This window comes from Pogonomyrmex barbatus, unplaced genomic scaffold (assembly GCF_055798465.1).
Source record: "Pogonomyrmex barbatus isolate J1 unplaced genomic scaffold, ASM5579846v1 scaffold1, whole genome shotgun sequence".
NCBI lineage: Eukaryota > Metazoa > Arthropoda > Insecta > Hymenoptera > Formicidae > Pogonomyrmex > Pogonomyrmex barbatus.
Window position 1 is genome coordinate 20,111,118 of NW_028297098.1, and position 23,993 is coordinate 20,135,110.

The 23,993-nt window shown below is 43.3% G+C and overlaps 2 protein-coding genes across 3 annotated transcripts in view; one reads left to right on the forward strand and one right to left on the reverse strand.

The window, feature by feature from the left end:
• LOC105425258 (uncharacterized) lies at nt 1-21,291 on the reverse strand. Its single transcript, XM_089078842.1, has 2 exons — nt 16,558-21,291; nt 1-1,090 (listed from the first exon to the last, which is right to left on the reverse strand). The coding sequence occupies exons 1-2, from the start codon at nt 20,100-20,102 to the stop codon at nt 949-951; spliced, it is 3,687 nt and encodes a 1,228-aa protein (XP_088934968.1). The 5' UTR covers nt 20,103-21,291; the 3' UTR covers nt 1-948.
• The window catches only part of LOC105425170 (G protein-coupled receptor Mth2), a 15,301-nt gene continuing 12,587 nt past the window's right edge, over nt 21,280-23,993 (forward strand). The window contains exon 1 of one of the 2 annotated variants that reach the window (XM_089078885.1): nt 21,280-21,417. The gene's annotated coding sequence lies outside the window, so the exon portion shown is untranslated. Of the gene's footprint in view, nt 21,435-23,993 lie in introns of both variants that reach the window. The other variant, XM_011635802.3, reaches the window with a different exon arrangement.

The following is a 23,993-nucleotide window of genomic DNA, read 5'->3' on the forward strand; positions in this document are numbered from 1 at the left end:
TTTTCCTTTTTTTTTTCCCACTGTAATCGCGTATCGCAACAAATCAATCATGTGTCGGGGAGTACTGATCTATGACCTTATTACAAAGCTGTAAATAACTCTTCGTAATTGCACGTTTGATGTGTACATTTTCTTTTTATATGATGACTGGTCCTAGTATGCGTAGTCCTTGACATTAGTTCCGCACTGGATATGAGAATACATCTTTTTGTCAGTACAAAATCCAACAGAAAAATATATCTTCGACTCGAACTCACTAAGAAGTTTGCAGAGTTCCTTAATCAAAATACATTACCTCTAATCTATTCTATTATCGCCTACATTCGCGTATGACTTTATCACATGATTTACGCCTTTATATAATTTACGAATGTTCATCGAGTTTATTAAGATTGCGCGTCATAATTAATCTTTCAACAACGTCGTCAGTCTCGCTCGTATATACTTATCTCGTTTTCCATTGCCTTGCTGATAACGCGTATAAAAAAATCATCGTACTTTTAAATATATCCCATGCAAAATAATTCAACATTGTGTTTTCGATAAGAATATATATCCTGAGATTATCATTATTATTTTCCATATATTGAGAAGGGTTAACTTAATGCACACCACAATTTTGAATACGAGTACAATGATGGGCGACTAACGACGGGTTAAAGGAAAATATATGAACGGAATCGACTTGACCGCTTCGACTACACCACCGCGAAGGGGAAGGGCACGCTTCTGTGGGTGTCGCGCGATCGGTCATTCCGCGAAATTCCTCGTCGGCATTTCTTCGTCCACATTTCTCCGCGTTGCCGCGTGAGCAGCCTTCAGACGAGTTGGCCGAAACCGCGTAAGAAGTGGCGTCACGGCGTTCCTCATATCTCGCGATTCCTTTCCTTTCTCCTTCAGCCCCTTTCAGGATCGCTGGACACGCAGTCAAGGTCAAGGTCACGGTGGTCAAGAGGCGAGAGTGGTCCTGTGCCAGGAGGCGTGTTGCTGCTGCTGCTGCTGCTGCTGCTGCTGCTGCTGCTGTTGCTGTTGCTGTAGCTGCGACTGTGGCGGCAGCTGGTGCTGCTGCTGTTGCTGCTGCCTCTTCTGGCTGCGAACGAAAAACAGGATTGCACTTTATTATTATTCTTGTTGACGTTATGAATATCGATGCATGCAAATTGTCGCTGTGTTGTATTATGTTCGTTATAGGAAATTATATTTATTTTTATATAAAAGAAATATAAGAGATTAATATTAATTAATTATACTGTTGAGATACAAAAGGCGTAATTAGACATCTGTAAAAAGAGATAGAGAAAGTCATAAAGTAATAAAATATAAAATGAACACTTTTAATGCATCACGCAAAAGATATTCGCAATTATTTCTCGTAGAATAAATAACTCGCCTATTTCGTTTCGCGGATGAAGGATAAGATCCGGATCGTCTGCCCTGACGTATTTTTTTTCCTCGGACGCGCACGTGTTCGGTGTTCATTGTTTCTTTGCGAAATCAGTTACGAAACCACGAGAATGCGCAGAATTATGTGCATACCTTCGCGAGACTCGATATTCGCGAGGATAACGTGAGGGACGTAGCGCCTTTTCTCGAAAGAAAAGACGAAAGAATTTTAGAGGATACGAGATACAACGCGTCACTGTCGCGTCTCGATCAATCTCTCTTGGTGTAAAATCGACACGTGCGTCGCTATAAAAATAAAAAACGCCGTCGAGTCGCCATTCAGTACGAACGTCACGATGCGCACGTGAGCGAGATTACAGGGCTTGGATTAGTAATTACAACGGAATGCAAATTCCGGCGGTCCAGCGTTGACTGACAATTACCCGGCTGCGCAATTTACAAACGAATCTACATTCTCGCTGGCGACGCGAATGCGTCAATATGTTATCGATAACGACGGTCGAACGAACAAAGCGGCTTGTTAGAAACATTACAATTCACATTTTCAACGACAATCGCTCACACGTATACCTAACATGGAAACAACAGTTTTACTGAGATATTTAAAAATTTAACGACCAGATATAAATCTGAAAATAATTTCGTTGGATGATCAAAAAATTGTTATATAGAACACTTAAACATGATAATAATACTATAAGAATTTTTAATATGAACGTAAAATTTATAGTATTTTGGCCCAATAAAATTATTTTCAGATCTGTATTTAGCTACATTTTTGGATATTTCAGCAAAACTATTCTTTTGTAAGATAAAAATATGAAGAAAACTCTTCAAAAATGTAACAAATTTAATTTTTCAGAGATTTAATTGCGCAAGAGATAACTTTTTTCGCGGTGATCGTACGCTTTATCATGAACGCTATAAGAATCTTCCTAGCCACTATTATTATCCCGAAATGGCTGACAGCCACGCATGTAGTTTCCTATATAATTACCATAAGCGGCTTAAGGAACCGATTTTAAGAGATACACATCTCGGACAGTTGTCCATGTCCATTAAATTCCCGTCTCGATGTTTGCACCGCGCGTGTAGCTGCATTCGCGAATGACGTCGCATGAATCTGCGTGTTGGCGGTCGCAATTGTTATCGCGGCCGGACGCTACGTGCACGCGTCAGGAGAGATCAATTAGGACGCACCGCTTAATTAAAAGCACTTTTCCTACATCATAGTATAACAATAAGCAAAGGTAATCGGGACAATTACTCGCACGCGACCTCGACGTTGTAAAGTCGCATGCCCGTCCGCGTTACCCCGGCCAGCCACCGGCATATGGCGCATTCTCACGGAGTAAAAGAAAGAAACGCACGAAAGAAACGCGGTAAAACGGCTTGGAAGGATAAGAGAGAAAGAGACTCGCCTTCCGTTTACATCGTTGTGATGATGCACTGCGCGAGCGCAATGGAAATCCGAAAGCGTTCTCCTTTCGAGTTCGAGCAGGCGACGAAGAATAATTACAATCTTTTTTTAATAGTCACCTTCCTTTTGAGTCGAGATATAATTACTATGGTGACTGTATGTCCTTTAGTCTAAAGGTCTTTACAGTTCTTTATTTCAGATAGCCGTCCTTTAGATTTATTTATTTTTTTTTAAAACTCAATTTTGTCCTCTTTGTCTTTTAACCTTTTGCCCTTTATTTTATGGGAAATTTTTTTCTAATTAAAGCTTCAATATCTACTATGAGTAAATTTTTAAAACAAAATATATAAAATATAAATATAATTTGTTTTGAGTTATAATTATACTTTTAATTTGTTTAATTAAAATTATTCGAATTAGATCCGTTTCCATTTTTCACTACTTCAAATCTATTTCAAATTTAGATTAAAACTTGTTCCAACACAGTCGAACCAATTTCGAACTATCAGAAAACTACACAGTATCTCATTTTGTTATGTTAAGCAAGAAAATTTCGCAATATGCAGATTCCTAACAGTTAAACAAACTAGTTTGAAAATACGTAGAAACATCTAAAATTTTTAGACTTGTCCTTTATTTTCTCAAAGAAAATATAATTATCTATATGATAGATATAATATAACATTTCTATCGCGATCGCGATATCCATCTGATGATAATCCACGCTTGCCAGCATATGACATTGCGAAAATTATTCATAATGTCACGTAGGGGACGAGCTCGAAAAATCGGTGGCGCTTTTCGTCCCTCCGTATTTTTCGGACGGAATTTAGAGTGCACGAAAAAAGTTTACGCCTCACGGTAAGGAAAGGGGTAAGCGCAAGAGATATGCGACTCGTTGTAATTAACGGTCACGGTGCGGTTGTTCGTAATCTCGGTGAATTAATACGGCGCGCAGGGGGGCTGAAACGAACAGGACGGTAGGTTGGAAGTTGCGCGCACAAAGCGAAGCGCCTCTCGCGAACTATTCTCCCCCTTCGAGCGAGCGAGCGAGCGAAACTTTTTTGCGTCTGACTCGCGCCGACGACTTCTCCTTGTATAACGAGACGCGATGGTGAGGACGCTCTCCTCGCGCACATTCAATGACGATAATCTATCCCGCTGCTCGCTCGCCACGATTTGAAATATAGATGGCCGAGTTTCAGAGGCGCCGTGAACGACTCGGCCCCGTCTCTCTCTCTCTTTCTCTCTCTCTCTCTCTCTCTCTCTCTCTCTCTCTCTCTCTCTCTCTCTCTCTCTCTCTCTCTGGAAACGGATATGGCGACTGGCATATGAAATATGAATTCCCGATCGAAGGCGCTCCAGAACTTCGGACCTTATGTTCGACACGCGTGGGAGGGATTCTCTATTTTTCTCTCCCTCTCTCTCTCTCCTCCTTTCCTCTAAATGCGCATGGATAGGGGTGAATGAGTTTGGTATCGACGCGGCTAGATTATTGTTGTATTTATACTCGAAAACGTCGTCGGGTTTGTTGAATGTGACTTATAAAGTTCGCTCGCGCGAGGAATAACATCTTGACTCCGGAATAACGTCTGATTCCTTTCCTCTTCTTTTCGCGATAAACGATCACGCCCGGCAATGTTGATTACAGTCTGTTTTTTTTTTCCTTCTTTTTTCATTCCTAGAAATTATGATTTTCCTACGCGCTGTATCGATTTCGTTTCGCTCTGACATATACGAGTATCGACACGTGTTTTTTCCGATGATATATTTAAATCTTATGCAATACGACTGGATATAAGTATAATAGATAGTCAAATATGCAAATATCATATATATATATATATATATATATATATATATATAATGTGGGAATATTTAATGACACAGTCACAATTGAATAGCTTTGTTATAAATGCGATGCTCCAATTAAACTTTGTACGCCCGAAATGATCCGTTTCACCCATTTATAAGTATCGATGACAATTAAGATGCATCAGCAATCAGAAAATATTATATATATATATATATATCCATCAATATTGAATTATAATCTTAACGAAGAATTTACTCGTTTTTTTTATTAAGAAACATTAATTCTACGCGTGGAAAAATTGAGATTATTCAAGCTGTGATTCCCGGTAACAGCTTGTCTACGGAGATTTTAATATCTGCAAAATTAATTATAATAGAGAAGCAAACATCACCGTGAGTTTATATGATTATGTAGCTTTACATTCCTCTCATACTGCGTTATTAATTAATCAAAATCTGAATGTTTTTTTCCAGAAATTTAATTTGGTGGAGCAGATTTTTGTAATAAAATTATAAATAATTTTTTAATATTATTTTAACATTATTAATTTTTTAACATTATTAAATGTTTGAGAAAAATATAAAATATTACGAAAATCTAACATTATAATTTTTCTACATTTTATATTTCATTTTACTTAGCATAATGGAGAATATTCTCGATATGTCATTATTTGACATATGAACACATTATGAATTATTCATCCTTTGTAAAATACATGCATGACGTATTTTAAATTTATTTAAAATTCGATGAGATAAGGATCAGAATTAATAGTGACTTCGGTTACCCGCATTATACCACATTAGTGCAACTATAAATATTGTTATATATGAAATTATTGAAGTGAAAGTACATAAATATTTCAAATGATTATATAATTGTCAACGAATTGAGTGAACTTGTCATATTATTTAGCAGAATATTATATAGCGTTAATGATTTCAGCATCAAAGAAATAATATTACGTCATTATATTTAGATATTACATATGTAATAGTCTTTAATATTTGCACCAATCCAAGATAGCGCAAGTGATCGAATTCTCTCTAACATAATTTAAATGGTTCAGCTTTTGGAACTTATGCGTGTTGCATGTCTTCTTTATAAAAGATAATATTGTAAGAAATAAACTTAGCGAAGTAACAAGTAAGATTGTCTAATAATTTCCTCCGATTTGCGCATCTCGCGAAAGTTTGCAAGTATGTAGATACTCGCTGTTTAGGTCCGAAAGAAGTTTCAAACTTTATTTAGGAAAGTTAGCGCGCGCGCACAAGAGAGAAAGAGAAAGAGAGAAATATACAGACGAAATGGTCGCGACCACGTGAATATCGTGCTGGAAATTTAATGAAACCTTCAAGGGTGAGGTGTTTCTGATGGGCGAATGTCGGGCGAAACTTTTGCGCCATTTACCCTAAAAACGTCAGTGGGTCCCATCGCGGTGCGGGCTTCCGGAACGGAACTTTTCCTTGTAAATGTAAATTTCTCGTTGTTGATCTCTTAACACAGTACAAAATTCAAGGACATTTGTGATTAACAAACAATTTGTTTGTATTATTGAAAATTGACATTCTTATCGTAGTATTTCCACTGTTTATCACACCGCATGAATTAAACAAATTCTTAGTCATCAGTATAATTATAGTGATAATAAGATAAGTTTGTCAAATTATATTATAATTAAGTGCATGTGACATACACACATATGCATGCACGCCCACGCGCGTGCACGCACGCACGCACACATTGAAAATAGGAATATAATGGAAAATAAAAAAAATAAATTTAATAGAGCAAATGCATAAAAAATTTTTTAAATAATCGTAATTATGACTGAAAAGAACCGCAATTTTAATGATTTCAGCTTTTTTATTGATTAAGAAATTAAAACTGAAACTAGAACAGATATTTCGGTATTTTATTAATCAAAACCGAATCGAAATATCCTTTCGGTCTGGATTCTGGGATTAATTATTTTCGGATTAATTATATTCTTTTCTGACAAGAAAAATTGTAATAAATAATGAATAAGTAAAGTTCCGAAAAGAATTGATCAATAAAATCTTATAAGGTAATGCATAATACACTAGAATCCTAATATAGAAATAATCGTCATAACATATAAAGACTTTCCTTATATAATTTCCATTAAAACCTTAATAGATATACTTTGGAATATTTCATATTTACTCAGTCCTTATATAATATTATGCTTATTATAATCGAAGTATTAGACCTATGATAAATTCTGGTCGGAATATTTATTACACTTATTTACTTAAACAAATTGTTTTGTAACAAATTTATTTATTTTTATTTTAATACTAATAAAATTACAAAATCACATTATATATAATAATAATACAAGTCCAATTAAATTATAATTATGTAACATATAAACAAATCATTGAATAAATGAAATAAAGAAACAGAAAGTAATTTGAAATACTTATATCGCGTACAATATTAGATTACTTATTTAAATTTTTATATCGGAAGTTATTAAAAAATAATAAAAGAGATCGTTCCAATGCTGTGCTAAAAGATATTGTTATACCTTTGATGCTTCCTACTATAATTAGTATTGTAATATAGGTATTATGAATCCTCTATATTTTAATAAAGTGTTATTTATTACGTTATCATAGAAGTTGTATAAATGTAATTTTTAAATTTTGTAACAAAATTAGACCTGTTTATTTAAGTATGTACATTGTTTTTCCATTTTTTCGGTTACGGTTAAATCGAGGTTAGATACTTATTGAGGTCATCTGTTGATAAGCTAAGTACTTTTTCTCGTGTCACTGATCGTCTTTCCAGCTAAGCCACCGTTCAGTCGTATGAGGTAAAATGTGGGTCGCTTTGAAAGGGATGTACATTATTGTCTAAATTATTTTACATTATAATAATAATATTTACTCTTAATATCCGAAAAGATTTACATATTATTTATATTATTTACAGTTTATATATAAACTTAAAAAAAAAGAATATATAATCAAATAATTTATTATGTGTTTTATTGTGTTATTCATGTTATATATATATATATATATATATACATATATTTAATATTTATCATATTAATAAATTAATAAATTATTATTAAGTATGTATGAAATTATTGTGTAAATATAATAAATATTAATATACATACATTATGATGATAACATAATTGTTATGTTGAAAAATTATTTACAATATAATTGGAAAAATCAAATAAAATTTAATAAATCAATAAATATATATAAAAAATGTATACATTACATTATATATGAATATACAAATCATTATAAAATAATATTATGATATGATAGTGTGTATATTTTACCGCATGCAATTAATAATTTTTAAATATTCTTTTTTCAGTAAACAATATTAATCGATCAACAATATTAATTTGCGCTAAAAATTTAAATCGAGTCAATTTCGAATTAAATCGACAATCTAAGTCGAAATCAGATATCATCGTTGTTCGCGACAGATACGAGGTCATAGACCTTGACTAAAAAGAAAAGCTTCGTCATATTTTTTCATCTCATGTACTCGAAAGCGTCGAGTACGTACCGGCTAGTCTTCGTCGTAGTACGAATCCTAGTACCAGCGGCACTACCGGTACTCAGCTCGTAACGACTCTTTGCAGCGACGAGGACGATCGATCGAGGTGCTCTCGGTCCGCACGTGCGCAGATTACGTGGTTCTCTCTCTCTCTCTGTCCTCCTCCTTTGCTTTCCTTTATCATCCCGTTTCTCTCTGTATCTCCGTCCCTTTCTCTCCGTCATTCCTGTCTCTTCTTCTCTATTCCTCTCTCTATCACGACCACGTCACTACCCGTCGAGGTGAGCCCAACGTTAGCTATCCATAGAGTCGCCCACATACTAACGTACACACACAGATGCAAACACATCCGTATGTACATGTAAATATATCTACGTACGTGTTCGTGTCGATACATACATCGATCCGATGGCGAGGGTGGGCGATGCGGCTTCACGGTGGTGCCGAATGCCTCACGAATCTTAGTACAAAGGGTGGTGAATACGTACGTGCGGCATAAGAAAAGCCACGTGGCTACGTGGCTACGATCGGCACGTGTATGCCGGTCACCCCTTGTTTGCAAATCGCAATTCACATATCATTCGGCAATTCAATGTCGATTGCGAAGGTCAATCGATTTCCCCAGCGATTTGATTTAAATTAGTTAGCGTACATATCGATCGGCGTACGTGTAAAAAAATCGAGAAAAACCAGAGAGAGGAAATTTCGAAAGTTGTAAAAATTGGTCGTGGAAAATTTCATTTAAAACGGATTTACCATATCGCGCAAAGGCTGCATTATCTTTACCTAGAAATACGGGGAGTCGCTTTCTGCGTAAATTTTCCTAGCATTTAAGCGCACGATGTTTCCCATAAGGGACGAGCGATCCCCTTTGGTTCTACATCAGGCGATACACTTTTTTTTAATGAAACGATCCGCGTCGTCGGCGATCAAGCTCACTGTCTTCAAATGTTCTTCCTCGCTTTACAGTCTCCCCCCCCCCCATCGTTCGTTTCATTTCTTTTACTTTCATCGATCGTCGCGTCTCCGACATCGCGCGACGGTTGACGCAATGACGACGTCGGCGTCGATGCGAAAGAAAAAAATGCGGTGGAGGATAAGCCACGTTCGCTTTTTTCTACACGCCCATCTGTGCGTTCGTGTACGTACGTACATGCGTAAAATCGAATCGTGGCGAGCGAATGAATCTTCACCTGTCACATCGTCACGATCACGGATTTCGCGCGATGGCGACGTTAATCCGAAAAGAAGCCACGCGGCGTCAAATGTCACGCACGGTATAATCCTCGTTCAGACTTGCGAATTGCCGAGCGAATCTACTTAACTTTGCTCGATGGAAAAAAAAAGGGGCAATTGTTTGAAGAACTGTGGACTGCGATAATCGCGATAATAGAACGCGCTTGTCGAAAGCTAAAAAACGCGGGCCAGATGAGCCGAAATAGCTCATCTTATATCTACGGCCGTATTTTGCGCCGGCTATACATATACATCGATCTGCGAAAGATTCCACGGCGGTCGCTCTATGGCGAAACTAAAATCTCTAAAAAAAAAGAAAACTACACGTGAAACTATCGCGCGCGTATATTCGGAATAAACGTTGATCTGATTTTAATAACCGAGGTCTCAGACGCCTTACGAATTTTCGAAAGAAATCAAAGACATACGGCATTTTTCTAGCAAAAAGATTTTACGTCGCTCAAAAATTTAATCCGAACACAATTGAGATTTTAGCGTTAATATATGGGATAGGGAAATAAACTCTCTCGCATTATCGCGATGCTACGTTTCCCGTTAATTATGGCCGGTATCTGATTTTCTCGTGCCTGAACTCGCGAGCCTCGCGTATGCTCGGCATTAGACGTATTTAGCGCCGAATGAACACAAAGAACACCATTGGGCCATTGTTCGCGAGAGTACGAGAGTGTGTGCGTACATCGATCCGCGAGTGCGCTCGTGTGCTAATGAAGTACGAATCTCTGCTTGGCCAAGAGCGATGGCACGTGGCGCGTTGGTCGCATGCGTGTTGCCGTTCCGGAAACCTTGGAATCCCTGTTGCATAAATACTTCAAGGCCGTGTGACAATATCGGCGTCGTCGACCTGTGGACGAGCGGATTTGTCGTCGATCGATCTCCGATTTTCTACTTTCATTATTTAATATCGCGCCCGAATGTCCGATGCCGCGGTCCCGTCGCGTTATTAAATGTGTATATTCCGTCTCTATTATAAAACTTAGTGGCGGACGGTCGCCCCTCCAGCGTTTAAATAAGACATCGAGGAGGAGTGTATACCGTTAATGAATAGTACGGCGAACGCGCACTATCGAACAACAGAATTCTTTACCGAGGGACCGTTGACCGGGTAAGCGAGGAACGCTTCGTCGATCGATTTTGCGCCCTTTGCATATAGATTTCTACTTTGCGTATCTGGCCTGTCTTTAAGTCATTATCTTTAAGTCCTATATGCGTCCGACGTGACGTACTCCCGCGTCGTACTCACTACGATTCCCGATTTCCGTCGAACGAATTTAGATTGCCGTCCGTCTGATCGTCGATACCTTCAGCCTAGAGTTCTCTCCTATTCCTCGGAAGCGATGGAACTTGGCGACCAACTTTCTCCCGAAGTTATCGACATTATGCGAATCTACTTCCTGTGAATAGTTATGTTACAAGTTGAGTTCTTCTCTATGAAGTATAACAGCCACATTATCGCTACACATTCCCCCGTAGTCAATATTTCGGTTTCACGAATGATCGGTACTTTTCCTATATATATATATATATATATATATATTGACATCAAATATAAACTTTCTTTCTGTCAGCCACGAAATCTGCTTCTCACAAAATTGTCTCTTTGCAGAATGTTTTCGAATGTTTTCTTGGCGAAAATTGAATTATTCTCTCGTGAATTGTTTTCCCGCAAATCTTAAAATACTTCCAAATTTCGGTACCATTCGTACAAACGGGGCGAATTGCGGTGTATGCGCGCTTCCTAGTGATATTCATCGATCCGCTCTTAAAGGGGCGTTCACATCGGTGATATACCTATGTAGAGTCGGCGCTGGCGGGGAAGCGTTAGGGCGGGAAAGAGATAGTGGGGAAGGGGTCTCCCCGTGGCAGTCCCAGGGGACCAATGACCCCCAGTGTCTGGCTCGATCACTGTGTCGCGATGCTCGTCACCGACACAGGCGACTTTATAAACGATACCGCAAACTCGAGCAACGCGGATCGTGAATGTTCGGAGCGAGTTATCGCTAGATACGAGAAACGGTAAGCAACGAGAGAAACGGATAGAGGAAGCGAGTTGGAGAAAGTGAGGCAACGATGATGAAGGAGGGCAGAAATAGGAGAAAGAAAGATCGAGAAAGAACGTTCGGGAAGGAACGACGTGAGGGAAAGAGAGGAAAAGGTGGAGAAGGACGACTGAGTCAAGACTGAGGAAGAGCATGAGAAGAAGGAAGAGAGAGAAAGAGACAGAGAAAAAAGAGAACTACGAGAGACAAGAGAGTGGCTCTTCGCCGACTTTTTTCTTCTTCTAATCTTAGGTCGTTTTCTTCATCTCTCTTTCAGTTTCGTTCATTCCTGATCCCTCTCCCTCTCTTCTTCCCTTCCTCCCTCCCTCCATCTCTCCCCCCTCTTCTTTCCTTTCTCTCTCTCTCTCTCTCTCTCTCTCTCTCTCTTACTCTCTATCTCTATCTTTCCATTCGTTCCCGAGCCCGTCTTCCTTTTTCGCGCGGTTTCTTCCTCTCCTTGTGGCGGGAACGTGGGCGTGGACGTGGGCGAGGTGAGTCTTCAGGGCCGGCGAGCGCCGGCAGATCCCGAGCCGGACATCTCATAAATTGTGCCGACCCTTGAATCCTCTCGTCGACAGTTACGTCCCTGTCGATCCAATTCTATGGCGGGAGATCTCCTCGGATTCCATCGTAGAGTAGGACGGAATCGGATACGGGTGCGCAATACTCCACGGGAAAATATCGCCGGTGATTATTGTAGTCAGCGTCAGATATACGCGAGAATTCGATTAACGCAATCTCTCGATTGCGATCGAGATCTATGAATCTTCGAAAGGAGCCGATTAATTAAACAGCTGCCAATTAACAAATTCCGCTATAAAATCGTACTTTGCTGTAAACGCTGAAAATGTTGTAGTATTATCGCTAATTTAATTTCCTTCCCCCTTTTTTTGTCTTTTAAAATATTCGTGTAATTTATAAATTTATTTCATATAAATACTTGATCGTTCCTTTATATGATTTAAGCGCAAGTTTATCTCGCGATTACTATGAAATTATGCTCATCGATGTGCAATTATGGTTATCAGGATCGCTTATGGTTTGTATCTACCTACCTATGTGAATTAATTACGAGGATGGGGACGGGAATGATGATGCGCAACCCTTTCTGCCGCTTTCTACATATTGATTCGTCGTTATATCACCGAGAACGACACTAGAGCCGTCTGTTTTTTTTAATTATCGCTTGATTACTCGACGCTGCCCGACTCGCGCACTTCTTGCAACACACGCAGAAAGTCTTATCAACGAGTGATGTACATCCTGTTGATTTACAAAGTTGCACGACGAATATTAATCGGAGCGATACGCTCCAAGATGTATTTTCAGCAGAACTCTTTTTACGACGTTTGCCACGTGGAGAGTAACGCGATTATGCAAGAGAATTATGCAAGAAGTACTGCCGTGCGAGCAAATAATGAAAAAAAAATATTGCTATACGATGCGCTCGATGTAACTCCACATCAAAGATAGGATATCACTTACGTAGGTAGTATGGCTTTTCTCGGGCTATTTCTCATATATATTTTCTCTCTCTTTCTCTATTTTATTTTAACATGAAATCGTATATTATTATTACTTTATATATGTATGTGATACGTAACAAAACTAAAACACGCATATTTTGCTCGGTGGAGAAACCTGAAAGTCGAACTGCAAATTGAAATCCGGCCGTAATTTTGGTCTGAATATTCAGAAATATCAGGAATACGAGACGATCCTCTCGACGAGATCGTTACGTCGGAATAACAAATTGATTTCTCCCGTCCCCTGCCTCCCTCTGCCGGTTCGCTCGCGAGAGGGTTAAACCCCGGTGAAATTTTTGCTTCCTGCGTCCGGCGTTTCCCCGCCTGCCCTCCGCGTCTCTCCGCGCTTTCGAATTCCCTGGGCTCTGTGCACGATCGATGAACGTTCGTGTCGACGTCACACAACGACAACGACGACGGCGAAGAGCCCTCCTCTAATGCCTCTCCCTCTCATTAAAGCTGTCCGTTCGCTCGTCGGCGGAGAGTAGCGTCCTAATGCTATTTACACAAGTGCTCCACCGTAGCGAAAGGGCGTTCGGGCCTTTCGAGGCCGTGCATATGCACACGTAGCGCTGGCCCTCCTATTTACGTCGCGTGGATCGCGCGATCAAGCACCGTGTAATCCTAAGCGCGAGAAACCGAGACTTTCCGACCGGTCTCTCTCTCTCTCTCTCTCTCTCTCTCTCTCTCTCTCTCTCTCTCTCTCTCTCTCTCTCTGTCCCTTTCACGAATCCTCCTTCTATTAATTGCCCACCGAGTCCCTTCATCCCTCGCTTTTATTAACGAGACACGGGAGATTTAGCGCAAACTACAGAAACACTTCTGGTCCGGCCAGAATATCGATAATTCACGAACATCGATTTTCGTAAATTTACGAAAAGATGCAAAATTCCTGTCGATTACCTCATTAATTTTATATCCTGTTTTATATTCATACAAACATCGTATAACGATTGTTTTATATATTTTACCTTTTGTATCATGAATATTATTGAAAATAAAACGTTAAATTAAAATTAATTTTTTTACATTCTATCTGTTTTGAAAAGTATGTTTTTATACTGTTATGTAATACAAAAATATTTACTTTTTTTTTTTTTTGACAGAATGATATAGAATCACTTGTCAAATATATTGACGACGAACTTTATCGTTGCATACGTTGCAGTTATATTTTTCCTCACCGGGAAAAGTAAACAAAGTTTGTTATTCTGTTGCATAGAATTTAGACGTCATTCGAAGGACGAATGAGAAAGTCGCGATCTTATATTAATCAAATTAATCCAAGGCTGATTTATCATAGCAGCTACCAAGTGGTAACTACCCAATCAGCCTAAATATAATAAATGAAGCAATCTTTTACGAATAATGACGACGCGGACGTCCTTGTTGGCGTGACCAGCAAAGAGAATTAACATACTGTCACTGGATAACCTTACTCTTTCTACCTACATATTCTTATCGGTCTTTCGGATCTATATCCAAGTCTATGAATCTTAAATATGCGGACTTGTATAATCAAGTTTTTCCATCGTCGTCGTCGTCGTCGTCATCGTCGTCGGTAGCAGCGGCAACAGCGGCGTCGAGAGTAGCGAATTAAGCGTAGACAAACGAACGTAGGACGAGAAGCGTTGCCACGACCCAGTTTTGTGTTGTGCCAATGCAGACGATCGTGCTTTCGAGCAAGCGGTCCTAATTAGAGAAGTCTCGATCGCCAATTAGCAGACGAGCGTTCGCCGCAGGATCGAGAGACTGGCAACTTCCTGCTCGAGATCTCCGTAAGATAAACGGTGTGTTTTGAACGCGAGCGCTGCCAAAAATTTCGACCACCGGTATACCACGGACAATTTCGGGGATTCTATTCTAAGCCGTACTTGAATAGGCGACTGGACGAGAGAAACGCGACGCGAAACTTTGTAGAATTTCGTAAACGAGACGAGATAATAAAAGAGAACAATTTCGAAAACGAGCGGCGAGGATGGAGACCAGAGTGGAGGCTTTAGAGCGAGTGAATTTTTTCACTATCGCGTTACGACTTCTTTCTCTCTTTTTACAACGCGCGTCTATCTATTTCCGTCGTCAATTATGTTTAACGACGGTCATCAATCCTTCGTCGAACGCCTCCGCGGGGGAAGTGTAATAGGTCATGCTCGACCTGTCGACGTAGGAGGCGCGATGCCGAGGCGCCTGTCTCATCGGGCGTTCGATCTAATTTAAATATTTAACAGTGTCGATGTACGTGCGACGTGCGATCGGCTCGTTATAAGTCCGAGTGGCATGCCCGAGTGCGGTGGAGTTTGTTAGTCATGTAGCGCGGTAGCGCGGCCGCTACGTCGGTATTAAGATGCAAATGAACCCCCGTCGCATCGACGGCGGCAGCGTCACCGCCGCGAGTCGTCGATTTCACCTGGAATTGACGAGTCAAATGGAATCGCGGGGCAACAGGCTCTCGTCCCGCATAGCTTCGCTATGCATAAAGCACCGCGAATATAACGAATCTCTCGAGGCATGCGAACGAACAGATCGGTATAAATGGTATAAATTTAATGGTCCTACGGTGGTGCGAGGGGTAGAGAGAGGGAGAGCGCGTTCTTAATATGCGTGCAAGTGTATCGCCGCGTGTTTATTAGCAGACACGGAAGGGATCAACGTGTACTTCCTGCGATCGTGCCTTACTTTGACGTCGATTTTCTTTCAACGTCATCGCGCTTCATTGTCGCTCGCTTCTCTCCTTCGTGGCCGCTCGGTGAAGTTAACAGTACTGTTTTCGTGCACTCGGTTCGTCACGATCGTTATTAAGGCCGACCTATTTGCGCGCGAGTACGCGAAGCATCGATACCACTTTGTTCATTTTTTTTTTATATTTCCTCGTTCACCTCTTTCGCTCTAAATATATCCGAAGTACCGTCCGCTCGCCAGCGCACCCTCCGTGCGCGTTTCATCAGATACATACATTGCGAACATTCTGAATGAACGTTTGATCAAATGTTGCGTGAGTGTAATTTATATGATTAGATAACCCAGCAGGAGAAAAATAAGTAATAATCGCCATTATCGAGCGAGCGATCGAGTTCATGCCGATTATTCTCAATCAAGTTCATTATTCATCTATAATTTTCTTAACATAACTAATTGAGTTGTTTATTTCGAAAAGTACAGTTTGAGATACGTTAATTGTAGCAAAATGTTTTATATATTTCGATGTATTTTACCGAAATCAATTATATTTCTCGTGACATATATTTTTCCAATAAATGAACCATCTCTTTTTTCGAGAATTTTAAAAGAAAAAAAAAAAAGATAAATATTTTCGCAAAATTATGATTAAGAAAGTATGATTTTGGACTTCACGTTGTAGTTAATTAGATTTTAATTGGCATTTTTGTCTTTCTATTATGAAATTTAAGATTTTATATTTTCTCTATCGATATTATTTGCACAATTAGCTTCTTCTTGGTTGGATTAGCAAAAAAAAGCTTGAGATCATGATGTAAGGTGCAAAATAAACAAGAAGCAACAAAGAAGATATTCGATATTTACCTGCCGAATAACGGGTGCCATAGCTGCGACTCGTCCGGCGAACTCGCGGTGGAGCTCACTTCCGGCTCTTGCTTGAGTAGTCCACTGCGCACCCTGAGTAAGGGCGGATAGGGGTTGACGCGCGGTCGGCCGCCGTTCGATAAGTCTATAGGCTGCGTCGGCATCAGAGTGCAGATTGGCTTGCAGCTGAGTTTGGGCTTACCGGCGGCAATGGCACCAATAGATCCACCGCCTCTCATGCCGCTATTGTTCGCCAAACCAGACGATCCTTTGTTAGCAGCGGCTTTAGGTTGCTGCGGCGGCGGGTGCCGCGACCTGGAGACTGGACCTTCGCCGTGATCCAACACGTGCTGCAGATGCGCCAGTGATATCACGAGCAGATCAGGATCCCGAAGAAGATCAGGCCTGGTGAGAGCCTCGGGCAGTCTGAGCTCGGGCCTGCTGGCCAGCAATTTCGGTATCTCCGTTGCCGGCGCGGCAGCCAGACCTGGCAAATAGTCGCGGGGTACCAAGAGAGGATCGGGGATTAGATGACCGACGGTCTCGATCAGTTCGCGAAGTTGACTAGCCGGATCCAGAAATTTGTCGGTGCTGCTGGATGTGGCGCAGGTGATCTGATCTTGATCGTGATGATCGACGAAGTGACCTCTCGTTCTACCGACGGCTTTTTGGTAATAGACTTGATTCCTTTGCCGTTGCCCGGCCGTTGGCTGCCACTCGGCAGACATCGGCCTCTTGGGCGCGGCACGTTCTATCGTTGCGTAAAAAGTACTGTGGATATCGCCGCTGGACATTGGTCTACCGGAATTCCTCACCTCCTGATTGTGAACATTTAGACGTTCCTGGAAGCTGCGCTGATTCGTCCTCCTCGCATTCTTATCGATACTTGAGTACACGGGTCGAGATATAAATTGATCGACATTCTGATCGGTCCGGACCGATACTCCCTCTTTTATTTTCTCATAATCCCGCGGCTCTGCGCAGCTAGACGAGGCTAAGATGCTCTTCAGCGTCAATTCGCTCTTGGCGTCTTCCGAACAAGACACCGAACATGGTGGACTGGGAAGTAATCTCTCGAGATATGCCGACGACGGTCTTCTGGACGCGGGAGAACAAGGAATTCCACTGGGCTGAGGGGAAACCACAGTGCCGCGGGAACGCAGCTCCTCCAGAACTTGCTCGTCAAAGTGCTCGAGATCTTGATATTTACCCTTGGCCTGCGCCTCGCTGTTCCTGCCGGAACCGTTCCGAGGATCGCCCTTCGCATTCTCCAGCGGGGTCTTGCGATCCTCCTGATTACTTCTGGTACCGAGCCCGTTGTAGTAATCTGCGTCGATGCCGTCGTACGCCAGCGAATCCGCCTTCTGCTGTCTAAGATCTTCCAAGACCTGCGAATCACAGTCGTCCTCGTCCTCCTCCTCGCCTCCCTCTTCCTCGTGAGGAAACCTATCCTCTTTTATTCCTTCCGGATACGCGTCGGCCTTGTTGAAACTGACGGTGCTCTCGGGCGATTCGACGCGATGTTTCGTGCTTGGTGACGCCGTTGAGAGCTGGCTGGAGGTATTTTTATAACGGTAGCTCGGTATAACGATCGATAGGCCCGGCAGATTGCGAGGAGAGCCATTACATCCATCGTGACCGAAGTCCTTCGAATTCTTCAACAACTTCTCGACGCATTCGGCCTGGGAATCTGGCGATCTGCTCGACGAAGATGCCTTCGAAGATGGTCTCGTGGGCGACACGATCGGATTCTTGCTAATCTCAGGTGTGTGGTTTCTCATTACGGACACCGAGAGCCCCGGTGTATTTCTCAGAGCATCGAGGATTCTCGAGCTATCGTAATCGAGCTTCAACGGGTCGCCGGGCTCATCCGGCGCTTCCTCTTCCTCGGTCGGTGCGTTCGGTCGCCACGTGACCAGAGAATCCGATCCGCATTTCGGTCGATCGACAAAACCGCCGTCAGCTTCGGCGACTTTGCAGGAATTCGGAGTCGTCGTCTCGATGTTGTCCTTCAACGAGAGAAGCACGAGATTGTCCTCCATCCGTATCTTCTTGTTTTCCATCTCCTCCTGCAAGCAACAGCCCTCCAGGATCTTCTCTTCGTGCACCTCCAATTTATCGTCGATCTCGCCGATAAATTGATCGACAGTCTGGTAACTAGATATGTTCCTCGTTCGATCCTTCATATCGTCAGACTCCGCGTCCTTGACCTGCGGCCTTTCAGGTCGCTTCTCGCTGAGGACTTCATAGGTCTTGGTAGAATCGATCGGCAAATCGGCGCTGGGAGTGTCAGTGGCGAGAACGGGCGAGGCCGTGGCGTCTATCATGTTCAATATATCCTGAATGCCCGCCTTGTTCATCCGACGACTTGGCTTCTTGCTATCTTCTTCCTCCTCTTCCTCCTCCTCGTCGTCCTCCTCCTCGTCGTCGTCGTCGTCCTCCTCCTCCTCCTCCTCCTCCTCCTCCTCCTCCTCTTCCTCCTCCTCCTCCTCCTCCTCCTTTTCCTCCTCATCCTCCTCTTGCTCCTCCTCCTCCTCTTCCTCTTCCTCCTCCTCCTCCTCCTCTACTTGCTCGTTGTCCATCTCTTCCTCTCTTCCCCTCTCATTTTCATCCACTGCGTTTTCCTCGTTCCGCTCATTATTTTCCTCTATCCGTTTCGCCTCATTCGCCGTTGCGTCCTTATTTCTCGCGTGGTGAACGACATTTTGATGCGCGCTCTCAGGAAGTTGCGACAGTTGCAGCAGTTCCAGCACGACGCGGGGCTGAAACAGCTTGTCCATTTTCAATCTCTCCAGATTAACCCGGCTTAGCCGATTTTTGCTCCTCCATTCGGACAGACGATCCTCCGGCTTGCTCTTTTCGCGATTCTTATCCTCCTTGCTATTTTCTTCTCGGTTCTCGTCATCATTATTTTCGTTGGGACAGTTCTGACCGGAACCCGAGTTCCAGGTAACACTGTCTCGAACTCCCAAGGGATAAGAATATCCTCTTCGGCCCGTCTCTTCATCGTAACATCGCCTCTTTCTACCTGCGCCTTCGCCAGTAAGCAAACCGTTCGTCGTGCCGTTCGCCGAATACATTCGCGAATGACACCGAAGGGAGGTCGGCGTCGCGTTTGTCTCCTGGAGACATCTTTTGCCGTTCTCCTTTTCGTCGTTGGACGAGATAGAGGAGGCTGGCGACGCGTCGGTCATGCCCGATCCCGACTTTTTGCAGGCGGCGACCGGGGCGATCGTGTACATGTTGGACGTGGTACGCGGTATCGAGCGCCATCCTTGCGCGGTTTTGGTGAGTTTGATGCGATTACGTTTGTCGTAATCCTCGCATCTCACCTCGATGATCCTCTGCTCGCGCTGCGACGCCCATAAGAAGATCGGGTTGACCTTCGGCCGCTTTTCCTCGGGCTCGTCTAGCGTCTCGTCTCGCGGCACTTCGTCCCGGGCGCGCTTCTGATGCTTCTGATGATGATGGTGATGGTGGTGATGATGATGATGGTGGCGTCTTTGACGACGGGGCACTGTGCCCCGTGCAGGGGCCCCGCTCATCACTCCATTCAACGAACGGTGATTACTCTGTCTCTCTCGTCCGACGGAATCGCTTCCGGTCTCCCGACTGCTCGATCAGCGATGACTTCGGCGGTGATCGGCGACCGTTATCGGATTATTGCAACCGCGGCGTAACGCGACACGCGATTTTCCTTGCGCGCGCTGGCGCTACCTGCCTACGTATGCGATTTAGTTTCGTAATTCACATATTTCCGTTCGCGTTTCCGCACATTGCAGCGCTGTCTCTCTTCGATCTGTTCACGGCGCGTTTGTCCGGGTACGATTTCGCGCATCATAGACACTCGATAGGTCCGCGCGAAACGATCACGCGGCGTGTGGATCGCACACAGATTCAATCGCGCCAGGTCGAAACCCCGACCGTTCACCCGACTCGCTCCTGCGCGATCGATCCTCAAGGCCACCACGCCATTGTCGACCCGGAACGGAGCTTCCGCCGTCCGGGACCAATCGCCGTCTTGTCGCACGCGGGTATCGCGACCACGGGTTGTTTCGTCGTTATCGTTCCGTCGCGGCCGCGAGTTCGTCGACGTCCGCTCGTACGTTCTCGATCCGCTCGTACGTTCTCGATCGTACCGTCGACGTCGCTGACAGGGTCGCCGGCGCTCATCCGGCTATCGAACCGTGACACCGCTGATGGCGCGTCGCCAAATAGAGACACGCGAGAGCAACACGGACACGGGCATCGAGCCTCATAGGGGCTCGTCACCGCGACGCATCGATTTGCACGGGCTCGCAATTGCTGGCGACGTTAGGCACCGAGTTCGACCCATCGGACGACCGACGAGTCTCTCCCCGTTATAGCCTAGCTATGTAGCTTCTCGCTTAGCGCGAAGTACTCCCTTCGAGAAACGCGAGAGATTGATCCCACGGGGAAGATGAACGTGCGCCGGGTGACGTGACGTCTGAAGGAAATAGCGAAGACACCGGATTAGGATGCATCTCTCGACTTGGCGAACGATCGAACGATTCGTATGCCTCGCCCAGCGAGATACCCGCTGCCGTATCCACTTTTTTACTCTCGATCACTCACGTTTATTCTCGCTGCACGGAATTCGGAGCACTGCCGCGTCCTGAGATTGTCATCGATGACATAACACACGGTGCAGGCGTCGCAGGCCGCCCACCGGTTACACGCTACAGTTACACGCGGAGTCACTGCCTGGGAGCTACTGGCGACGGTGCCTTCTCGTTGCCTTCCTCTACGCCGTCGCGGCCGCGGCCACCGCCGCTGCCTCCACCGCCGCCGCCACCGCTATCGTCCTCGCCGCCCCCGCTCCGCGGGATCGCGATGCAGGTGCGGATTGAACAGAGGTACTCTTCATATAACTCGAAAAAAGTCGTAATCATGCACTCCTCAAAATAAATTAGAGAATCAGTTTCTTCGAATGCAAATCTCCTCCAAATGATATAATATGTATTCTTGATTTCGAAGATTTTTTTCTTAATGTAATTATTATATTAATTAATAATTATATTCATTCTCAGAAAAATATTTAAATTCATCGTAGCTTTCAAATTTATTATTTTATTAAAATCAAATATTCTTTGAATTTTTCAAATATATGAACATGTGAAAGTTAAGATATTTTGTTTTTAGTAGACGCTATATCTCTTCAGTAATTATGTAATCTCATTATGGATCAGTATTTTTAACAGATGATTAGTTCTGAAAGATTTCACGAAAAACTACTTTTCTCTACGCCTGTCTTTATATCATATTTCTGTCAATATTGATTTGCATTTGAGATTTACGATTTTTAATATTCCTTATTCCGATATTAAATATGCATTAAATTTTAGACTTCAAATGTGATGCCAAGTAAAATTCACAGTAAAAGATTCACAGTAATTCGTATTTAATGTTTTGGAACGGGGTAGGCTTGTAAATGGCGACAGCACTGATACGCTCTTATCCCTCGCCCCGAGGCAGCGGCTCGCAAGCGGAGTACCGACCACGAAGTGAGGGAGAGAGACGGACAGATAGAGTGGCGGAGATAGATAAGGTTCCAGTGAGAGATAGATCGGGAGAAAGAGGGGGGAAAAAGAGGGAGAGAGCGCTTCTGCTGCGCTGTATATGCACGCGTATACAGAGTGTACCGAAGGTAACATCGATCACAATAGGGCCGATTGATTGCTGAAGGTCGGGTGAAGTTAAGTTTTACGGTCGTCTAATCGCCTTGACGACATCGTGTCGCGCATCCCGCGAAACAGAAACCTCCCTTTCCCCTGATCATCACCGTTCCCCCTCACTCGGGATCCTCGACGCATAATACGTGTGCGTATGCATGCCTATACAGTGTGGATCGAAGATATTCAGAGTGGTTGCGGGGGGCAACCACGCGTTGGGGCGGAAGCGCCGCTTGTGCATTGGAATTTGAAATTTCGTCAAATACGAAATTTAAATCAAGAGAGCTAACGTGGGTTAGCTTGTTAGCGCCGTTCCGTTATTTTTAAAACAACTTTAAAGCAACACTGTGTTCAATTTATCGCGAGTACCAAGAAAACTTATATTTTTAGCCGATAATGACGTTGATTAATGACGTTTTGCGTACCAAAGCGATATATACGATTTAACTACCGCGTGCATAATAAATTGGCGCGATAAAGAAAATTAAAACATTATCTACTTTATTTATCTTTTTCGTCGGTTTTCAGTACGCGCGCGACTTTTCCACGTCGCGAGCGCGATCGTATATCGTTGAGAAAAAGCGCGATCGAACGAGTTTGGAGAGAAGTTGATTTCTGGCCTCTCCTTCGAGTCCACAAATCGTGCACACATGTCGGCAACTACACTACACGGTTCAAGTAACCAGCATGATTTTCATGTGTTGTGCGAGGGAATCTCGTAAAAGGGCGTACGAGGGGGACGGATTTCTTGGCGTGAAGCAACGAGGGTATAGTTTTCGATAGACAAATACCTTTACGCTAAGTGCCTTCAGTGCGAGGGGGACCCCGAATCGTGTTCACCCCCACACCACGATACGAACGATCGAGCGAGCGAACGAGAGAGAGAAAGAGAGAGGGATGAAGCCTGATTCTCTCGAGTAGGGGAAAGGGCCGCGACACGCGGGGCCGAAGGGGAAAATATTTTTATTAAAAGGGGCGCGTGGAACGGGAAGGGAAGAGGGGAGGGGGGAAAAATATTATGGCGGTCCCCGGCTAGGCTGCATTAAGCCATATTTCCGTTCCTGCCATCGACGCACGCAAACCGGGAATTAATTGCATTATCTTGTATATTATAGACTTTGTGAGAGGCGCAATCTCGTCATAGGACGCATCGAAAATATTGGGATACTTGAATTGTATTTATTTAACGGACGAATCTTTATATTATTTTGACAATGAAGAGACCTTTTTCAGATATACACAAGTGAAACCTTTCGTAGAAGGGAATGGTAAATCTCTTCAACGATTAATGATAATCTCTTTTCCCCCTTTTTGTTCAGAGTCAATCCATTTAGAATGGTTTTCGCTGCCAATCACCTCTATTTAGCTCGCGGATTTTATTGTAATTTCTAGGACACGGCAATCCCGGAGTTTATTGAATCCATTAACGGCGCCCACCGCCGTGTTTGTATTTGTGCGTGTAACGCGAAGTACGATCGCCAAGGTCGGGTGGACCACGTCAATGCGTGAAGCGCACGATGCGTGCATGGATAAGAGAATCGACGTCACTGACCGTGGATGCACGCGAGACACTCGCGACAATTTCGCGCGTGACGTCGCGTTTCGGCCCTTCGACTCGAAAAGAGCTCGCGTTGCCTTGAATCCGGTTTTTGAAACCTCGCGGATTGTATCCGCGATCGCAGGGATGTTAAACCGTCGAACACTTTTAAGATAAAACGAAGAACGTTACCCCCGCGTCGAGTC